At 47.6% G+C, this 14,365-nt stretch overlaps 1 protein-coding gene across 1 annotated transcript in view; it reads right to left on the minus strand.

Moving 5' to 3' along the window:
* The window catches only part of ITGB3 (integrin subunit beta 3), a 58,012-nt gene extending 43,951 nt beyond the window's left edge, over window positions 1–14,061 (minus strand). The window contains exon 1 of the mRNA XM_073883144.1: window positions 13,918–14,061. Coding sequence (XP_073739245.1) covers window positions 13,918–13,984 — 67 coding nt within the window. The 5' untranslated portion in view covers window positions 13,985–14,061. The remainder of the gene's footprint in view (window positions 1–13,917) is intronic.
* Window positions 14,062–14,365: the final 304 nt, after the last annotated feature.

Below are 14,365 nucleotides of genomic sequence, written 5' to 3' on the forward strand. Positions count from 1 at the left end.
CGTCTATCTGTCTTAACACTGCCACCCAATAGATTTTAAGCCCCATGAGGCCTGCCCTGCCCAGCCCAGGCCAACCCAGGAGAGCCCCAGTCCTTGCTCAAAGCAGATGCTCCATAAATATATTTCGGACCAAATGAAGAGGCATTGGATTAGGTCAGTTTTATTTTGTTTTTTAAGCAACCAAGCTCATGTCTCCAAATTATGCATGGAATTCCAATATAAGACATGCAAATGGGTTGAAACTGTTCCTCTGACAATTTAAACTTTCATTGTTCTCCTAAAAACACCAGAATCATATGTGGAATCCTGGAAGCCCCAAACTTCCTCAGAGCTTGAGTCTGTCTCATTTCAAAGGCTTTTCCCAACTGCACAGTTCTGCAAGTGGGGTGCTGCTACCAGCCCATGAGCAATAACCCCTGGGCCACAGCCTCTGACGTGACTACACCCTTACCGAGCGAGCGTAAGGACTGTGAGGTGGAAAATTATGGCAGCGGTAAGCAGCCTGGCTCTAAGGTTCCAAGGCCACCTCTGAGTTGGGGCAGCCCTCAGCCAGGCACTGTCTATCTATAATGGAAGAAAGTATCCCATCTCCCCAGAGCTGTCAGCTTCAGAAGGCCTCACGGTTCAGATCCCACAACGCACCCAGTAGCCCCCCCCCCGCACCCCCCACCCCGCCCCGCAAGGGCCGCCTGGCCATTCTCAGCTCCCAGTGGCTCTTTTCCCAGCCAGATGTGAGCATAGCCCCCCTCTTACTGCCTGACTGAAAGAGCTCTGAGAGGAGCAGAGCCTGAACTATTTTAGGTCTCTGCCTCCCACCTTGAAGTTTCCATGGGAATCAGCGTCCAGGGGGGTAATTCTGGACATAAATGCCATCGACTTTCTCTGGGGGTGGGGAGGAGCAGACGCACAAGGAGATGTCGGGAAGAGTTAGAAGAGAGGACCATGGGAGGTATGAGCACATCAAATTATCTCTGCAAACTTTTTCCCTGCCTCTCCGTTTTTCCAACCATTCATTCGCAAATTAGCATTTATTTGCCTATGAGTCCTTGATTTGTAGCCACAATAGAAGGCCTTGCCAGATGGGAAATAAATAGCAGCAGACCCCCTCCCAGTGAATGGGCGGCCCCTGACCCCAGAGGATGAGACAAGCTGCTGGGATTTGTTCTTTAGGGAGTCGTGTCAGCCAGTTCCCTTTACCACCTCCCTCAGTGAATCACAGGTGGATTTCGTGAGAACCAGCCATCCCCTCCCACGATAACCCCCACCAAGACCTGCCACCAAGGGCAGGTTCCCTGGATTGCAGTGGCTAAAAGGGACTGACTCATCAGAAGTCTCTGCGCCTGGACCTTGCCGATTCAGTGAGCTGCAGCTCTGAGGCCACCCCTCCCTCCTAAACATGTGGAAGGAGTTTGGGCTTCTGTTTCCAGTCATTCATAAGGCTATTTTCCTGCTTAGCCTCAAGGGCCCAGACTCAGCCCCGCTGGAAAAGGGGTGATCCTCATCAGAACTTTTGTCATTGAAAAGAATTAGCCACTCCCACCACCCATTTCCTCCCACGGTTTAGCCAGAGCCAGGAAACAAGGTGGATTGGCCCTGGTCCTCACACGGTGGCTGTAGGGATTCAGTGAACTGATCCCTGTCAAACTCTGGGCCCAAAGGGCGGGCACACAGGAAGGGCTCACTACAGGCAGCTGATGCCCCAGTAGCTCTCATTGCTATTGTGTTTCTCCTCTCTGTTTTTATCCTCAGTCCCCAGCTGTTTAAGGCAGGTGGATCTTTTGCACGATACACACTGCTAAGCGTGCCCTGAACGGGGCGGCGGTGGGAACATGGAGCCGGAAAGCACCAGATGAGGGTAAAATGATCAACTGTCAGATCTAACTTCTAAATGGAGTCAGGAAGATTAGTGTTCAAAAATCCAACCTAGGAGGGCTGGCAGGGAGGAGGAGGCCCATTAGAAAAGCTAGACGAGACTGCCAGAAAGTTTGCCTGGACAGCAGAAGGAAAGGCTGTGGTTTGGCACATCAGCCCAATTCACAGAACCAGAAGAGAGACAAAGGATGGGAAAAATGGAGGGAAAAAAGCGGGGGAACAAGGAAGGGAGTTGGAACAAGCGGAAGTCATAATGCGTCAATGAGAGCTATTTTGAGGACGTGCTGTCCAATGAGACAGGATGTCAGAAAGCGGGAACGGGCCACCCTAGTGAGGCCACGGAATTTCAGGAGAGCGCTAAGTCAAGTGGAGAGGTGTTTAGTGGGAAGGGAGGATGATGCACACTGCGTATACTATAGATTATCTTCCTCTCTGCCAGAGAGGAGTTCTGGCCTGGGTCCCCAGCCCTGCCGCTGACCCTTGACTGGTCACTTCCCAATTAGGTCCATGGGGACACCGGGTGACTCAGGCCATGCCTGATCTTCCATTGCAGTCACCTGGCTGAGTGAGTCATCCAAGAACAAAACATCTCATGCTCACTGCCATATGGATTCACAAGTGGTTTCTTCCAGAGCAGGCTGCTAAGAAAATTGATTTTATTTTTTGTTCCTTCATTACATGTAGCAGCAGCTCAGTAATCTAAGGAATGGGAAGGAGACAGGAGAACTGGAGTTCAAGGTAACATATACCTCTGAGCACAAAGCTCCAGTAAGCATTACTCAAAATGGCAGGCAATCCAAACAACCACATTTCACCATACCTAAGACTATGGATGTAGGATGCATCCTAATTTCAGAGATTAAAAAAAAATTGTTTAATTTTTTAATTAACATCACAGTTAAATATGGTATGTAACATCAGAAAACACTGGTGTATAATTTGCCTCTACCAATGTTAAAATGTGTTATGGGTTGAATTCTGTGCCCCTCAAAAGGTATGCTGAAGTCCTAACCCCCAGTACTTATGACTGTGACCTTATTTGGAAATAAAGTACTTTGCAGATGTAATCAAGATAAAGTCAGTAGGGGAGGCCCTAACCCAATATGACGGATGTCCTTGTAAGGGGAAAATACCATGTGAAGACAGACACACAAAGAAAATGCCACGTGATGACAAAGGCAGAGATGGGAGTAACCCAACTGGAAGGCAAAGAATGCCAGAAGATCAGCCACCACCGAGAGATAGGAAGCGGCAAGGAAGGAGTCTATCCAGAGTCTCAGAGAAAGCATGGCCTTGCTGACACCTTGACTTCAGATTTCTAGCTTCCAGAGAGAATAAATTTCCATTGCTTTAAGCCACACAGTTGTAGAAGCCCTAAAAAGCTAATACAAAATGGGTTTGCATTTCCATAGCATATATGACATGATTTTGAGGAACACTGCCCCGAAATACTTTGCATGATTGAAAAAAAGCCATCCTGGATTGAAAACTGCTATGGTTAATCCATTTATAGATAATGGGAAAGTGGGTACTTTGGCTTTATACTTCTCTACTAACATACATCAGTGATGTTGGCATTCATTCATTCACTTACTCAACAAATATTCATCAAGCACCTACCTGTGCCTGGCACTCTCCTAGACACTGGAGGCATGTGGTTGAAACAAGCCTCCTACTCTGTGGAGCTTAAATTTTAGTGCAAAAAAGAAGACAAAAAAATACACCACAAAGTACAATTTCAAACAGTGGCAAATGCTTTTTAAAAAGAAAACAGAGCAAAAGAATAGCATCAATGAGAGGAAGGAGTCCCTTCTAGAGAAGGTGGTCAAGAAAGGCCTCTCTGGACCTGAATAGATATTTTTCCAAGGAAGACCTACAGATGGCCATCAGACACATGAAAAGATGCTCAATATCACTCAACATCAGGGAAATGCAAGTCAAAACTGAAAATGAAATATCATCTCCTATCTGTCAGAATGGCTAAAATCACAAAGAGAAGGAATAACAAGTGTTGGCGAGGATGTGGAGAAAAGCAAACCCTCGTGCACTGTTGGTGGGAATGTGCATTGGTGCAGCCATGGTGGAAAACAGCAAGGAGGTTCCTCAAAAAATTAAAAATAGAAATACCATATGATCTAACAATTCCGCTACTGGGTATTTACCCAAGGAAAACAAAAATCCTAATTCCAAAAGATATATGCACCCCTATGCTTATTGCAGCATTACTTACAAAAGTCAAGATACAAAAGCAACCTAAGTGTCCATCAACAGGTAAGTGGATAAAGATGTAAAACACACACACACACACACACACACACACACACACACACACAGGAATATTGCACAGCCATAAAAAAGGATGAGATCTTGCCAATTTTTGTGACAGCATGGATGGACCTAGAGAGTATTATGCTAATGCAATAAGTCAGACTGAGAAAGACAAATACCATATGATTGCACTTATATGTGGAATCTAAAAAACAAAACAAATTAATGAACAAACAAAAAGCAGAATCAGACCTGTAAATGCAGAGAACAAAGTGCTGTTTGCCTGAAGGGAAGAGGGGTAAGGGGTCGGGCAAAATGGGTAAAGGGGAGTGGGAGATCCAGGCTTCCAGTTATGGAATGAGTAAGTCTTGGGAATAAAAGGTACAGCATAAGAATATCGTGGATGGTACTGTAATAGCACCACATGGTGACAGATGGTAGACACACTTGTGAACACAGCACAATGTACAAAGATGCCGAATCACTATGTGCACATGAAACTAACATAACGTGTGTCACATGTACTCAAAGAAAAAAAATTTTTTAAGAAAAAAAGGAGGGGGAAGACTTCTCTGAGTTGATATTTCAAGATGATATGAAGGAGTGTGTCATGGGAAGATCTAGGGATGAGCATTCCAGAAAGAATCAGGACAAGTGCTAGATGGACCTCAGCCCGTTAAAGAAATAGCAGGAAGAGAGAGGGAGGAGGAATAAGGCAGAGAAGTGGTTCGAGTAGTGGTCAGGGACCAGAACGCACGGAAGCTATAACCACGGAAGGGAGCGTGGCTTTCATTCTCCACGTGATGGAAAGCCACTAGGGGAGTCTGAGCAGAGGTGAGCTTAGAAAAGATCATCCTGGCCACTCAGAGGAAGGCAGACATAAGGGGAACAAGATGAAAAGAGACCAATTAGGAAGCTAATACAATAATCCGGGCAACAGATGTCAGGGATTTGGATTGGGAGTGTAGCAGGGTTAATAGTGTGGTCAGACCCTAGTTAATGTGCTAGGGCCTTACTGATGGATGGCATGTGGGGCATGGCAGAAAGACAGGGTGGATTTTGTCCCCAACAAGTGGATTCCCTTGGACAAAGTTCAAATGTTTTGATCACTGGCCATACCCTTTTCACTGACTCTTCAGCCAATGGGCCCTACCCTTATAAGTGAAGCCAGATCACCCCTGGTGATCATCTCCAACTGGGTTAATTCGGTAGCCATGTGCAGAACACTGCAGAAGGCCCACCTCGGACAGAGTCCTGTCTTCCATATGGTTGTCATATAAAATGAACACCCAGTCCCTGAGCAACACTGTGGGGCAGGGGAGGTAAAACCATGAACATGATTCTTGTGTAACAGTGGACATGGTGGGGAAGACATGCAGAGCCACAGGCAGATCTCAAGTCCAAAGACACCTGTGCTATTCCACCGGCTGTGTAACCTCGGGCAGGTCCTGTCATCTCCCTGGGGTTCAAAGGTCCAGTGACTCTTTCATTTTCTATTCAAGGACTCAGAATTGCTCCCTAGTATTTAACAGGCCTAATGCAGCCACATCAGCCAAGCATGGGAGACCCCAAACCGCTGCTTCCTTTCCCCATGCTCCCAAATATGCACCTAATCCTTACCTCACTCGTTGTTAGGATTAAATGAGATAATTTAAGCGGAAGAACCACCTGCGGTGGTGGCTCAGTAAATGTTGGCTTCCTTCCTCCTTACCTTCATTCTAACTGCTTCCTGCATTAGGAATGCCCATCCCCAACCCCACCACAGCCCCACCTCAGGGTCAGACTCCCCGGGCCTTCTGCATCTAACAGGATATGCTGAAGAAATCACGGGGCCAGGAGACAAGAGCCCCCAGGACTAGACCCTACCAATGCCCCGAAACTAGCTGGATGATCTTGGGCAAGTCACTTCAGCTCCCAGGGTCTCCCCTTTCTGCTTCTCTGTAAAGCAAACAGCATTAGATTAGAAGATCTTCAAGGTGCAGCCAGCCCTGGGAGGATATATTCCAGCCAGAAAGCATCACGGATGACTAATGCTCTAGGAGACCCAGCATCCCAGGGCCCAAGACCCCTCACACACACACACACACAATGCACAAATGTCCATTTCTTCCTAATAGCTTAAGTGGAGACTTGATTCTCCAGCTCCGGAAAATTTTATCAGCACGGGCCCCACCTCCCATCTGACTCACTCAGTATAGAGAAGAAGCAAACCTGTACCAACCTCTGTTTGGGGCCCAGCCCAGCAGTGCCCTGTTGGTGACCTTCCTGGCATCCAACACTCCAGTGCTGCTACTTCTCCTCCTGCAGTTGATGTCTGGTGGGTATGGAGACCAGGCAACGGCGATGCCACCAGTCCTCGTTGCTCCCCACCCCACCCCATCCCCCACCCCCTATCTTGGTAGGAAGGCAAATTGCTCCCACCATTTTGGAAGACAATTTGGCAAAACCTATTAAAATTTAAACGTAAAATATTCATGTTCTTTGACCAAGCAGCTTCAGTTCAAGAAATTGAGCCTGTAGAAACACTTGAACAAAGGTGCAAACAATGAACGAGGCCACCCCCTGCAGTTTTATTTGTAGTAGCAAATAATTGGGAATGATCCCACTGTCTGCCAACAGGGAATCAGTTAAGTAAATTTTGCTACATCCATATAACAGTATGCGTGCTGGCTAGAATTGTAACTCTTAGGATAAATAATGGAAAGATACAAACTGACATAAAAAGATGGTTAGGATATATTATTGAGTGACAATGATCCTGTTGTGGATGATCTTACTTGAGAAATAACAGTAAGGATAAATAACTATTTATGGTGATATATATAGGAAAAAAAACTAGAGTAACTGTCAACAGCACTTATCTTTAAGGACAAGACTAAGAGGGACTTGGTACTTCCTGCATTATTCTATTTCTGCTTTGCTTGACTTTTTTTTTTTTTACGCAACAAACTGAATTACATTTACAAGCTAAAAGAAAATTAAAGCTAATTTTAAATGTCCTCTGTCCTGTCTCACTTTCTACCCTGGCATTCACCTAAATGTAGGCTTCCCAGAGTATGCCAGGCTTCCTACAACATGGCATACCTTCAACATCAAAATCCTATAGCCTCCTTGAATCCAAAATTCCGTAGGAACTCCAGAATAAATGTGGGCCCACTCCCTTCAGGAACCACCCAGGAGAGAGCATGGGATGGTCTATTCTCAACCTATATAAGTCCGAGAACCAAGACACCATGTTCCCCTCCATCTTGAAGAGGTGGTCAAACCTGGCCACCACCGGCCGAGGCAGCAGAAGGCTTAAGCTAGAGGAGTTGATCTCATGTGGTGGCTAAAGCAAGGGTTTGGAACCATGGGTGGATATTATAGGCCCAGGTTTCTCTATCCAAGAATCCCAGTTAGCAAAGAAATTAAGGTTGACTACAGGGACTTTTGAAATGGTTACTGGATGTGCCCTCTGCCAAACTTCTGGAGCTCTCTTCCGGTGCGAAGTTTTTCAAGGCTGTTTTTAACTATAGACCTCCCTTTTTTTTTCCTCCAAAGAAATCTTTACATGGAGTTCCATGTTACAAATTAGTTAAAAGAAAAACTTCTCCACTTGAAGGTGGGGAGGAGCAGGTGACCCCAAGACAGCAAGTGCCTAAGGCCCAGATGGAAGATGGCTTGTGCAAAGTCACCCAGCAAATTGATGAAAAAGCCTGCACAGGTGGGAATAGAATATAGGTTTCTCAGTTCCTGACCCACAGCTCTTTTCACACCTGAGGTTTGGGTTTTTTCTGCATGAAAGGAAGTGGCTTTTGTAAGTTTAAAAAATAATAATAATAATACAAGTTTAGGTAAGGGAATACAGACACACATAAGGATTATTATGTACACAAGGAGGAAAATCTGAATAGAACACATCATCTGATTAATAGTGAACATGATGGGAGAACAGAATTAAAGGGGAACCAGCCATTTTACTCTCCAGCATTCAACTTCCTTAAAAAAAAAAAAAAAGTTCACCTCATTCTCTCCTTGAGTGTTGGAATGTCTTCACCAACGGAACTAAGAAATGATGGGGAGAGGGGGACTAGTCTTTTTGTGACAATGTGACTGAAAACCAGAAAGGAAGACTTGTATTTTCAGAGATGCTACAAAATTTTTTTAAAGGTAGAATAGCCCCAGGTTTACTTAACAGCTTCTGGCCCCAAAGATTGTGACATACCGTATTTGGCCACAAAATACGCATTGCTTTCCAGACCAATAATAAAAGTGCAGGTTGCCCTCTGGAAAACAGTATGGAGGTTCCTCAAACAGTTGAAAATAGAGCTACCCTACAATCCAGCAATTGCACTACTGGGTATTTACCACAAAGATACAAATGTAGGGACCCGAAGGGGTACATGCACCCCAATGTTTATAGCAGCAATGTCCACAATAGCCAAACTGTGGAAAGAGCCAAGATGTCCATCGACAGATGAATGGATAAAGAAGATGTGGTATATATACACAATGGAATGTTAAGAAGCCATCAAAAGGAATGAGATCTTGCCATTTACAATGACGTGGATGGAACTGGAGGGTGTTATGCTGAGTGAAATAAGTCAATCAGAGAAAGACATGTATCATATGACCTCACTGATATGAGGAATTCTTAATCTCAGGAAACAAACTGAGTGTTGCTGGAGTGGTGAGGGGTGGGAGGGATGGGGTGGCTGGGTGATAGACATTGGGGAGGGTATGTGCTACGGTGAGCGCTGTGAATTGTGCAAGACTGTTGAATCACAGATCTGTACTTCTGAAACAAATAACGCAACATATTTTAAGAAAAAAGAAAAAGAAGAAGATAACAGGAGAGGAAGAAAAGGGGAGTATGTCAGAGGGGGAGATGAACCATGAGAGACGATGGACTCTGAAAAACAAACTGAGGGTTCTAGAGGGGAGGGGGGTGGGGGGATGGGTTAGCCTGGTGATGGGTTTTCAAGGGGGCACGTTCTGCATGGAGCACTGGGTGTTATGCACAAACAATGAATCATGGAACACTTCATCACAAACTAATGATGTAATATATGGTGATTAACATAACAATAAAAAATTAAAAAAATAAAAGTGCAGGTTGCTGCAAAATCCTCTCCAATATCCTGAAGATATTACTACTTAGCACTTGGGAAATCGAATGGCTTATACATGGCCCAAATGCATTTATCCAGTTAGAAAATTTAGAAACTGAAAGCTGCATCTGGGTTTAACTGATATAGTCCCCCTGCTTTCAGGGTAACGGTCTCAGCACCCGTGGAAGATGGAGTAGCCTTGGATAAACCCTTTGCTTTCTGATACACACAACAACAGGGGTGAATCTCAAATGTGTCATGCTATGTGAAAGAAGCCAGACTTTAAAGACTACATGCCCTATGACATCATTTATATGACATTCCATAAAAGGTGGATCTGTAGGGACAGGAAACAGATCAGAGGTTGCCAGGAACTAAAGGTGGGGATAGGGTACTGATAACGAAGGAGCTCAATGGGGAACCTTTTGGCGTGACGGAAATATTCTGTATCGTGATTATGCTGATGGTCACTGAACCAAACGTGTATCAAAATTCAAAAAACGGTACACCTAAAAAGGATGGGTTTTATTGCATGTAAATAACACCTCAATAAACCTAACTTTAAAAAGAGTATTCCTGGAGATACTGTGTGCATGGGGGAAAAAAGGGAGATTTTTACACTTTTTTTTTTTTTTTTTTTGGCTAGAGAGTTTCACATTTAAATAAATGGCAGCAGTTTACACAGGGAGGATAGGCTGTGTCAGTTTTCTTTTCCCACCTGCATTGCCACCCATGACCTGAGTTCCTTCAGGCACAATGATCTTCCCATTCAGGATAGGGCCAGGATTTGGGGGAAGGGAGGGGAGGCCATGGGGTGAAGTAGCAGGCCAGCTCTGTGGGCATCAGATGGGGCTGGGTCAGGCCAAGTGGTTTCTCCCTGAAGCTGCTCAGTCACTCCCCCAGTTAATTATCTGTCTGCTGATTCATGAGTTGTGGTTCCTGTGGGCAAGCTTCCTGGCTATTTCTGCCAACAGAGGCAGAAGGATCCGTAGGGCTGGGAGGGGATGATAACCAGAGATCCTGAATGGGGTGAGGAGGAATTTCTATTAGGAAATTCCAGAGTCATACCCAGTCTCCCCCTCCTCACTGTTGCCTCCTTGCCCCGTCTGATGCTGTCCCCAGGAGACCTCTACCACTTGCAGTTTTTGTGTGTGTGTGTGTGTGTGTGTGTGTGTGTTTTTAAGATTTTATTTATTTATTTGACAGAGAGAGACACAGCGAGAGAGGGAACACAAGCAGGGGAAGTGGGAGAGGGAGAAGCAGGCTTCCCGTGGAGCAGGGAGCCCGATGCGGGGCTCGATGCGGGGCTCGATGCGGGGCTCGATGCGGGGCTCGATGCGGGGCTCGATGCGGGGCTCGATGCGGGGCTCGATCCCAGGACCCTGGGAGCATGACCTGAGCCGAAGGCAGATGCTTAACGACTGAGCCACCCAGGCGCCCCCTCCCACTTGCAGTTTTGAGGTGGGTAAAGGAGAATGCTTCCCTCCTCTGTGTCTCCTCCCAGGAGAGGGAGAAAAAGGCAGAGAATTCACAGAAGATCCCCTGAAAACAGAGGTCTAAGGCACCACAGTGCAGAGATCCAAATGCGCAAAGAATTCATGATCTCAGCTATATTCTAAAATTCTCCAGAATGCCCAGATGGAGCACTTGAGGATCCTCTGTGAATGAATGCAGATATTCAAATATTGGGTTTCTTACAATGAGGCATATCACTTCTAGATGCCTTCTCATAGCGTTCCCTAGGATTTATTTTGGCTGTCAAATGTCTCAGGTACCGGGCCTAGAGCACTGAACAAAACAGACATGTCCTTCTCCTCACAGAACCTGAAATCTTGTGAATGTCTTTTACTTTCCTCTTTCCCCAGAGGCAGAACTTAAGGTTTTCTAGTCGATAAAGCACATGTATGCACCTCTTCCTCCTTGGTCTCTTCTGTGTGGGTTCTTGCTGGGTGAGAGGGGCTGAGATATGCCAAACCACCAGTGGGGGACTATCACGTAGGTGTGGGAGAAGGGGTCCCATCGGTCTCATTCCGTGAGCCCAGGTTGCACTTGTGTGTGAAGCAGTAATAGCTCTTGTCTCCAATACACAGTAGATACCATGGATAAGAATGATGGCAATGATACATGCCACTTATTGGATGCTTATTTTCTAAATAGCACAGTCATCAAAGTATTGTTTTCTCCACTTTACAGATGAGGAAACTGAGGTCCCAAGAGATTAAGTAACTTGCTTAAGGTCACACTGCCAATAAGAGGCAAAATCAAGAATTAAACCCACATCTGGCTGGCTTTAAACCATAACTGTCCCTTTCCCCAGCCAACAAGCCTTCCTGCCATGTCTCTCCAGGCAGAGGGCTTCATTTGGAGAGTTTTTAGGATATAAACTCAGGAGGAGAAATTAGCACTTCAGCTCAGAAGAAATCAACTTAGATGGTGACAGCAAACAAAACTTGTTATCCCTTAGGTCTCAGGTTAGAATACAGACTTCCATAGGTGAAAGCCACAAAACCCAATACCTCCTGGGTGAAGCTAAAAAGATCACCTTTGGACATAAATTCCAAAACTCAATTCTACTCTCAAACAGCCTCTCTTCTCCCCATCCCAGACTCTCCTATTCTGGGACAACCTCTCTGTGCCACCACCCAGCTCTCTCTGCGTCCCTTCAACACTGTGTGTACCAACACCCCTCTTCTGTTCTCATCCTACCACCTGCTTCCCCAGGAATCTGACAACACCTGCAATCCAGGTACCAATCCTGGGGGAAGGGATTCAAATATAAACTGTTCTTACTGGGGGCTTCTTACTCTGGAGATCTAACTCTAGAGCCCATGCTCTGAAACACTACTCCAACCTGCTTCTCAGAAGGAGCCTGGGGCTAGCTCAGTACAACCCATTACTACAGCTGGAATCATCCCAATCATAACGATGAATCTGTGAACAGATCTCCCAAAGAATATGGCAAACTAAAGTATGTCGATGCAGTGGAGTCCTATATGGATCATTACAACTCTGTATCAGATCAACACAAGATACTAGGAGTGAGGGGTGGAGGGACAGACACCAAAATAACGTACACTCTTCATCTTCACTAATATTGAAACATGTGCCATGCTAGGCTCTATCTCATGTTATTTTACTTTCTTCTAAGACTATAAGAAAATACAATGTCTAGTTAGACTCAGAAATCATTCAAAATTCAGAAAGCTGTAGAGGTGAAAAGAAAAGCAACAAATGTTTTAAGTTCATGGGAGCAGGCATCTGGAGGAGACAGCTCCACGGCCCCCATTAACATCAGGCAGCATTTGAACTGCGTCTCTAACACTTCCTAGGGCACAAGGCTGGAGATCTGTATTTCGGTACCATGGTCATCAGGCTGCTCACTGTAGGCTGAAGACATCAGCTGACCTGTTTCAGCATCTATCACATGGGAAGCTTCAGCAAAAACAACTTAGCCCACTATATATTATCTGTAACTCCTCCACCAAGACATCATTCAGAGATTGTGGTGATGGTTTCATGGGTGTATATGTATCTCCAAACTCATCAAGTCATATACACTGAATATATACGGTTATTTGTATGTCAATCATACCTCATTAAAGTGTTTTTAAAAGATACTGTTGCCTTGTCCTGTATAATCTCTTACACACACAAGATCTTGAAGGCAGTCATCAAAGTATTTCTGAATAGCTATCTTTGTAAGGACTTAGTAAATCTTAACTTTCTTAATGCCTTCTGCGGGATTTAAATTGTCTTACAATGAGTACTACACTTTTCATTAAAAGTGCATATATGCACACTCGTGCGTCCCCGGCAGAGGAACGGAAGCCAGAGTTCTGTCTGGTAAGGTCACCGGGGCTCCGGAAGGACCACGGGCAGCATCCCTGAGCTGTAGGCTCCTCTGCCCCTCCACCCGCTCCCCAGCACCAAGGAGGCTGAATGCCAACTGTCTTGGCATAGGGCGTGCAGCAGCAGGAGAGACAAAGCCAGGGATCCAAGCCAGTTCCAGGGACCCTTCTTGTGGCTCCTCGCATACACTGGAGGTTTCTCGGATGCGGGGTCTGTCCCGGAAGCAGAGGCACGGCTGCCACCCGGGGACACTGTAGAAGACAGAGCCCTCGCCCTGCTCCTAAAAGCTCCCGCGGGAAGCCACCAAGGAAAAAGACTTAAAGAAAAGAACTTGGGAGAAAGTGTAACACAAAGAGAGAGTAATGTCGAGAAGCTGGCACACCCGCGCGCGCACACACTCTCGTCCGAACAGCTACAACCACAGCCCTCCGGCAGCGCGGGGGACCAGCCCCGGGAAGCCGCAGCTCGCCGTGCCCACCGCGGCCAGCCGGCCTCCGCAAGCCCCAGACCACCTGCGAGGCGCGCCGCCCGGGAGATGCGCCCGCCACACCGCGCGCGCCCAGGCCGCCCCGGGCGGGCGCCTGACTCGGCCAAGGGCTTCGGCGTCCCGGAGCACCCGCCCCGAGGCGGCCTCTCACGCCTGTCATCCCGGGGCCGGAAAGGTTCCCGGCTGCCGGCTCCGGCGGCCGCAGCCTGGCCCCGCGCACTCGGAGCGCAGACGCGCGGGGCCGGCCCGCCGCTTGCCCGGCTACAAGTCCGCCAACTCGGGCTGTGGCAGGATGCGCGGCGCGGATCTCCGGGGGGAGCCGCGTCCCCGCCGCGCGGGAGCCTCACTCACCTCCGCCGCCGCCGCCCGCCAGCGCCCCCAGCACCAGCACCGCGGCCCACAGCGGCAGCGCCCGCATGTCGTCCGCTGCCGCCGCAGCGCCCGCCCCACAGTGAGCGGCGGCGCCCGCGGCCACTTTTCCCGCAGCGGGAGCGGGGGAGGGGACGCGGTGGGTGGGACGTAATGGGGCGGGCCGCGGACTCGCGCTTCCTCCCCTCGCGCGCTTCTCCGGACCCTGCGCTGGGGAGGGGGTGGTGGGAAACCGCGGCCGCTCTTTCCCCGCCTCGCCTCCGCCCGCTGGGATCCGCCTGGACCCGCAGACCGGGCGAGACTGGGACCGGAGCGGGGTCGTGGGCGCGCCCGGACACTTGGTATGCTTAGAAAAACCGGGAGCCTGGGGCCCCTCTCCTGACCCCGTCCCACCTCCTGAAGACGCCCATATGGCTTTCTCTTTCGCCTG

Source organism: Callorhinus ursinus, unplaced genomic scaffold (genome assembly GCF_003265705.2).
Source record: "Callorhinus ursinus isolate GAN/ISIS: 27379988/994484 unplaced genomic scaffold, GSC_fseal_2.0 scaffold50, whole genome shotgun sequence".
Lineage (NCBI taxonomy): Eukaryota > Metazoa > Chordata > Mammalia > Carnivora > Otariidae > Callorhinus > Callorhinus ursinus.